The following is a 7,500-nucleotide window of genomic DNA, read 5'->3' as shown; positions in this document are numbered from 1 at the left end:
GGTTTAGCAAAACAGCGGACTCGAGAGGACACGCGGACAAGCAGGATGAATGGATGATTAGCGATGGCACTACCTTTGCAGCATGACACGCTGCAGATGACTCTTCTTCAAGGCCCCGTTCATCGGTAACCCACTGCGTGCGGTGGGCTTGTCCGGTAACAGAGCGTAGTCACTGTTCGTGCCTAGCATGTTCGTTGCCATCGTCCAAGTCGTCGTCGTAGTAGTCTGCTGTCCTGTTGGTCCTGCCTACTCGTCTGCGTCCTGTCAACTAGTTGCTCCCAATATCTAAACGACACTGAGAAGGGCCGCTTGCTACGAGAAGATACTCTCCGGCAACGGTTAGCACCGCCAAACGAATTTGTGGGTCTCCTGCTTTGATTATCCCAATCTCCGGCACAAATCTGTTGTCCGCTTTGCATACACTTATTGTCACACCGCGTTTCAGCGTCCACACAATCAATTCAGAATAACCTCTCCCTCTTCTCCCGCGTTAACCGTATCGTATCGCACCAAAAAAATCTCCGCATAGCTCAGATCACCTAGGAGGATGTGGCTCTAGGATTGTTCTCTGCTGAAAATATGCGAATAACAATAGGTTACCGATGATCGCACCACAAACTGCCGATTCACTATGGTCCCCGGGGGGGTTTTGTCTTGTGCTGTTTGCGTAAGATCAACAGCACGCTTCGCTGGTAACCTCCGGGTGTCCGGGACCGCTAATTTCCTCCATTTTTTTTTTATAGACAGCTTCGTGATCGCGCGAATATTATTACGTGCTCGAGCCAAAATACACTTTTTTGGGACTGGTGTCACATTTGGACATCAATTAACGCCGCGACGCAAATGAAGCTATATCGACGGCGGGCGCCAAAAGTGTTCTTTTGGCCGAGCAACGGTCACTCCGGGGGGGGACTCGGTAAACTCGCGAAAACGGAGGGAAAGGTGAAAGTTAACGCGTACGATTGCGAACGGTATGCGGATGGTGGATTTTCGGATCCATTCCGATTCATTGATTCCACGAAACAAAAAACCGGTGATCCGTTTGCCACATAACTCCCGGGGTTGGCATTCTAATTTATGCAAAAAATGTTAAACTACGCGTACGGGCCGGAACAGGGGACAGTTTTGCCGAAGGTTGTTGGAGTGTACAGTTTCAAATTCACAGCAAACCAACCTCGTTTGATCGATCAAAAGGGGGCGCCGCTTGAACCTGAAGCAAACCCGATTCAAGGACATTCCGACCGTAGAAAGACGGAGAGCGGAAAGGAGCAGAGTGGAGGTGGAAAGTAACACGATTAGATCGGGGATAATGGCTCATCCTACGCAGCAGCAACTTTGTCCTTAGAGTGTCCGCTAGGTGGAAATCTGCGCCACGATTTTCATCACCACAACACGCTGCGTTTTTCACGATTTTCCCTCTCCGACTACTATCCGCAGAGTAGTATGTCAACGGATTGATGACGTCGAGTAAGATATTTAGAGCGTCCACTAACCCCCACACTAACTGACCCTCCCGGATGTCCCCGAAAACCTCGCGGCAATCTCAAAACACCGCGAACACCGAACAAAAGATGCACGAAGACGGCGGCGACAAATTCGGGGACCACGCATTATTTTCGCGTATTTTTTTTCTGTTTCGGCGACACGCACCACCCACAGGGTGTTCCTACACTCGCAGAAAATATCGATATCGACATTTTTGTTGCGATATCCAAATTTTCATAGCGCAACAAAACGTTCATACATAAAAAAAATATTGATGCGTGTAGAGACGCTTTTCCATAACTTTAATCACACGAAACCTACATTATTTCCGCAAAATTGTTTGTTCGATTTTGTTCCGTACTCAAACGTAAACGAACTCTTTCTTTCGAACAGCTGTGGTCGTCGTACAAAAAAGAAACTCCGTTTTTTCGTTGCGAAACGAAAATTGTCTGCTGTGTGTAGAAACAGTCTCAGCGAGGTATTTCAGTGTGTGTGTGTTGTGTGTTGGTAAGATGTTGGCGAATCTTGGTCGGCGGCGAACCAAAACAAGGGCGAAACACGGAACGGCGATGATTTTGAAGCTGCAGAAGAGCTTATCAACGTTATCATCATCACAATCTTCACCTCATCGACTCATCGGCAGCACCATCGCGTTCCCCACCTCCGAAACCACCAACAGCTGTACCCGCGGCGGAACAACCCGTCGCGCCCGCCTTCCCAGCCGCTGTCATCCCCGCACCGTGCACCGTTGGCGGCTGTTTCGTAACCACCGTTGTTGTAGCGGGTGAGGCCAGCAAACGGAGGCGCACGATCGTCCTGCACTTGGCGAGCAATAGTTTAAACACTTCCATCGAAACGCGTATCCCGACACTACTAAGCACCACACTCGCGGCCACAACAACGAGACATTTTCCGTGCGCTGTTTGTCGCCCGGACGACCTTCCCCCGCGGAGATGACCGTGAATTACACGGTGACGGTGACGGCGACGGCGACGACGACACCGATGAAAAACACAAACAACGTCGTGGATGGGTGAAGAGGGGAAGAGTGCGAGGGACGAATTTTCCCGTCGTCGGGGCGGCGGTGGTCGGAAAAGTTTACCTTGGGATGAGCAGCAGGTTTTTGAAGCGTCTCGTGAAAACGCAACACGACGTTCTGATGAGCGAATCCATTTTCGAACGAGCTTGGTGTGGTGGTTTGCGTCTCCGCTAGCGAGCCGTTGTTTGTCGTCGTTCGTCGGCGCTGCGGAAGTTGATAAATCCTTTTTATCCTTTTATAATCTATTAAAATCCTTTTCTAGAGCGATCGGATGCTGTGTGAACCTCTGAAGCAATCAACCATCGAAGTGAACCATTTTCCAGAGCAAACAACAATCAACATACAAGACAAGAACAGCGAACACCAAGAAACCTAAGTGATAGTTAAATTGTTTCCAACCAGCATAAAACGAAAAACTCAAATTAGTTGTTGAGGGCTTAGGTTTAATCCTCCGTAATGCCACGACGATACAGCCTGCTACCATGAAGGATTCTGTAAAGGATGCTTCGCCGTTGACCAGAGTTTCATTCTTAGCCAGTTTTTAGAAAAGATGAAAAAGTTCAGAAAGAACACCTACACGGAACACGGTGATAAACCACCGGAATCGACGGAATGGAAGCGGAACTGGTCTTGGCGGACGGAGGTGCTTGCCTAGAACAGGAGATTCACGAGTTACGCTTTACTCCGTGCTAGACTGTTCAACCATGAATTCTCGACCTCGATCTTTGCACCTTCTTAGCTGAACTGTTCACGGGTCAATAGACTTTTAATCCATCCACGATCTTCTTGTCTTCCATGTGGTGTAACGTAATTTGCACCTCGTTTCATCCTGCCTTACTGTTAGCCTTAAACTGATCTTTACCGTCGACTGATCACACCATTGGATTTTTAACATCCCCATCAATTTAATGCCGTTCCCGAATTTTACATACTATCAGAACTGATTAAAATGGAAAGAATTATCATGATCAACACCATATGTCCATAGAAGATGAATTGAACCGGTTAAGCCTCTTTACAGCCTAGCGTGTCATGACAATGGTATCATTATCGTTATCACTACTATCACAGCCAGAATGTAAGCATATTTTGACAAAAGCAATACAATTCATAGTACGAAACTCGAATTCGCATTCACAACACGAAACACGTGGCCAGCAGATCGTTTTGTCAGCAGCAGTATGATTTCCTATAGTGTAGGCGCACAGTTAACACTGTTTTTTTTCGAATTGCTACCGATCAACAACAACAGCATACGGTGCCGGCCGGCGCATCAAATAATATCAATGCTTAGCCAACCGTGAGCAACATTCAAAATTCAACCTGACACCGGGCGTTGCTGACGCACGTTTTTGAGTTGATGCTCGTTTTTGGAGTATTGCTTCATTTCGTCGGTTCTATAACTTTTTCTAGAAGCCGAAGAACGCTTCGAGTCATTAATTTTAGCCCCCCCTCATTCGGTTGCCACCGTACCCTGCTAGCAAACGCAGTTGCGCAGAACTTGCTTAGCCCCCACCCCTGAATGCCTGTAAGGTTCTTGAGTGACGCGCGTTGCGCATTAGCTCACTGTGGAACCTTTTGTGACCTTCAAAACTTACAAATATTACCCGAAACGGTGAAATCGGGGCCTCAAATTTTGTAAACAAACCCCCTTCTTTGAGCCACAGGTCCCCACACCACGTGCCATTCCATGGTCCGGTCGATATGGTACAGCGTAGGACATTCCAGAAGGTCCATTAGCACGCCCTGGCCTTAGCGAAGGCGCCATTCGCGGTAGCGGTAATTTCTTGTTGTTTGCCATTTTCATTGATTGAGGCGCGACCTGTAATCCGTTCCCCGTGCCTCGGTTCCAGCTGGCATCCGAGGTATTTTCTCCCTGATGGCAGGACACCAATAAACGGCATTTGCAAGCGTGCGACTGGTCTGGTGGGAACCGGCCGGTTCCGGCGAAGGGAACTCAAATTCCTGGGCTCCCATGGCGTCATGATGTTGTTTATGCAAATGATCTGCTGCTGACCGTAGAGCCGGCTTGACGATTGAGGATCATTCCCCTCGCTCGCTTTATCGTTGTCCTTATGTCCTTCCCCGGGCTATTGCGCGTTCTCTTAAGAAGAGCATTCACCCTAGGGGAAAGGCATTCTGGGACAGGTTTTAATGTCGATTTTATGTGAAACGATAGTTGGCATACTTCCGCCGCATTAAGCTTCCATCAGCAACATTTCACCGCGGCAGTAAAATGCACGTAATGCCATCTCAGCAGGCTCTGGGCGCACATTCCGTCTACTACCAACCATCTGCCGACTTGGATCATGTATTCCACCTGATCTTAGTTTACCGCTTCGCCTGCTTATTTCCAATCCGATTGCTTGCCAACCCATTAAACGTGCCAACTAATGCTCCCGGTGAGGGTCATAAAAATTTAATAGATTTATTTCAACTGTTCCCACCCGATGGTCGGATTGTATTGATTTGATTGGTTCGCGAGTACCTTTTTACGGTTCTTGCCTTCGGCAACGGGGTGGTTGCCAGATTCAAAATAGGATGACTAAGCGAGTAAACAACAACAAGCACGGCAGGTTCGCGATGAGCTTGTGTTGTTGAGGAGTATCCTCAAAAAACAAGAGGAAGTATACCTGTCGCGACGCAATAGCGTCGTGACCTCTCCCGATCTTCCCCCACCGCGCTAGCACCTGGGATTCACCTGTCCGTTTGTTTCTGCATTCTCGACCATCGGGCTTATGCAAAGTCATTAACACATCTAATGCTGCTTTTGGCGTCGCCGGTTCCGGAGGCGACTCACGATTTTCTCCCGAACCACTGTTGCGAGGTCACCGACCATAACAACACAGGAAGAGTGTAATGGAGGAGTCTAACCAGGCCAGTCGGCGTTCCCGGCGGAGTCGCACCAGCGCGATCTAACCAGCATCCCTTCCTACTTAGCTACTAATCCAGCAACAACAAAACCATTCAAGCAAAACCCCATTTCCGCAATTCTAAGCCGTTCTGAGATCACAATTTATTACCCTTTGTGGCGAGATCGCTAGGCACTGGGTTGCTAGGCAACGGGCCTTTTAATGTCGCCACTATAGGAGAACCCTTAAAACCAACCCACCATCGATGTGCCTTAGCGTGGTGGTCTAAGCGCGGTTATAACTGATCCCTCGTGTGCACAAGATCGTGACTAACGGTCCCAGGGTGGTGCTGGTGGTGGTGATGGTGGTGGTGAGGTGGGATCACCAACAGGCGTTTAAAGATTTCTTCCTCAAACTCATCGAGCAATTCTCGTTCGATCGCTTGCCGATATCGATGCCGCCCTATCACTCTCGCACGCCCGCCGGCCAGCCAGCACGAGGAAATGCTAGAAATGCGGCGAGATGATCGGATAAAACATGCGCTGCTGCCTCCATCATCGACAGGCGGCAAGTAACGGAAGCCGGCGGTGCACGAACAGAATGCAAAACTTGAAAAATCTACAGTTAGACCGCGTGGCTTCAACCTTGAGCGCGTCAGTGAGCTTGCCTGCGCCTGCGCCCGATTACCGCGCCCCCTACACACGCTCCCCGGGGCGGGGGAAGCGTAGGACATCTCTTTTCGAAAACGATGCAACCGAGAGGAGTGGGGGGTGGTGGGCGCAAACGACTTACGAGCCGCCAGCAGAGTTCCGTGCCGCACCTTTGCCGCACGGCGCACCATACGACGACGCGGCGACCTTCCGGTGGTGGTGATGGTGGGCACCGGAATCACCCCCAAACCGGTTTTGGTGGTTCGTGCTCTGGTTGCTGATTTGAAAGAAGGTTGTTGGAGGAGGAGGAGGAGGGTGGCAGGATAAGGGACGGGAAGGGGAAGGTAGGTGGGTTGTTAGTGGCGAGGGCATCGACTTATGCACGGAGTGCACGCACTTGTTGCCGCATATGGAGCGGGCTGGCACGCCATCGATGGATTTACGCGCACGCACGCACGCACACCGACGAGAGTGCGCGCGTGGCGATCGCCGCGATTACGATCTGCAGGTCGCGACCTCCTGTCCGGTCGGTTCTGGATTTGGTGAACGGTAAGCTGCGGCGACAGTGATGTCGCTTCGCCCTGCTTGCCATACCGTAATGAGAAGATAGTTAGTTCCGGGCGCGTCACACACACATCGTTTGATATTATACGTTGCAAAAGGAGGGTGAAAGATTGCCATTATGAATTGCATAATTTTTGGCCACTTCGTCTTCGTTGTTCCGCCGGGGAAGGGGAGGGGGGACTGCACCATCATCACTTTGATGATGCCCGCCATTTAAGCGACGGAGTATCCTCATCTCAACAGCCGCTCGACTCGCGGCTCGATTGACACGATGTGTTGAATGTGAAGGTCCACCGGTTTACCACCCAACGGGGACGGGTAGGGCAATGACATCTTCCATCCCTCATCTCAAATCATCTCGACCGCCTTAACTGCCGCCGCCGCTGCTGCTGCCCGTGCCCGAGAGCCCGAGGCATCATCAAACTCGAAAAGTAAACGTCCGGTCCTAACCTAATCGAGGCGGAAGTTGACGGAGAGTTACCGTACAATATAGTCAATAGTCATTCAGGTAGTCCGCGGCCTTTTGTTGGTTTTCGAGAGGGGTTGAGAAGGGGGGGGGGGGGGGGTTGGTCCTCAAGGGGGGCGATGATGCTGTAAAGCAATAAAATATTTGATTTTGCACAAATGTCCTTCGCGGTTGTACGCGCAGGTTTTTGTTCTTTGTCGAGATCCGGTGTAAGGTCCAAAAAAGGTTTTCTGGTTTTTGTGCTGGGAATTCCCACCGTTGGCCGTTTTTGGGGCAGGCTAAAACCATGACAGCATGACAAATGGGATAGCCTCAGGTAGCGACGAACCCTGCTGCAGGTATTGTGTCAGGTGTAGATTGTCTAATGCTGTCTGAGTCTTGAGCTACCCGGTTGCACTCCCGTACCTCTAGTTAAGATATTTATGGATAAATATAGATCGTTGG

At 50.1% G+C, this 7,500-nt stretch overlaps 1 protein-coding gene across 7 annotated transcripts in view; it reads right to left on the bottom strand.

Annotated features, from left to right (window-relative positions):
- The window catches only part of LOC125948037 (nocturnin), a 17,797-nt gene that overhangs the window by 2,268 nt on the left and 8,029 nt on the right, over nt 1-7,500 (bottom strand). The window contains exons 1-2 of one of the 7 annotated variants that reach the window (XM_049673670.1): nt 1,510-1,755; nt 74-571 (exon numbers count right to left, since the gene is read on the bottom strand). The exons of 3 other annotated variants lie outside the window; for them this stretch is intronic. In XM_049673670.1, the coding sequence (XP_049529627.1) occupies nt 74-201 (128 nt within the window). In that variant the 5' untranslated portion in view covers nt 202-571; nt 1,510-1,755. Of the gene's footprint in view, nt 1-73; nt 862-1,509; nt 1,756-2,109; nt 2,535-2,587; nt 2,729-7,500 lie in introns of those variants that run through there. 3 more of the 7 variants (XM_049673671.1, XM_049673668.1, XM_049673669.1) reach the window with 3 other exon arrangements.

Source organism: Anopheles darlingi, chromosome 2 (genome assembly GCF_943734745.1).
Source record: "Anopheles darlingi chromosome 2, idAnoDarlMG_H_01, whole genome shotgun sequence".
In the NCBI taxonomy this organism is placed as follows: Eukaryota; Metazoa; Arthropoda; class Insecta; order Diptera; family Culicidae; genus Anopheles; species Anopheles darlingi.
This window is presented reverse-complemented; position numbering and strand designations above follow the sequence as displayed.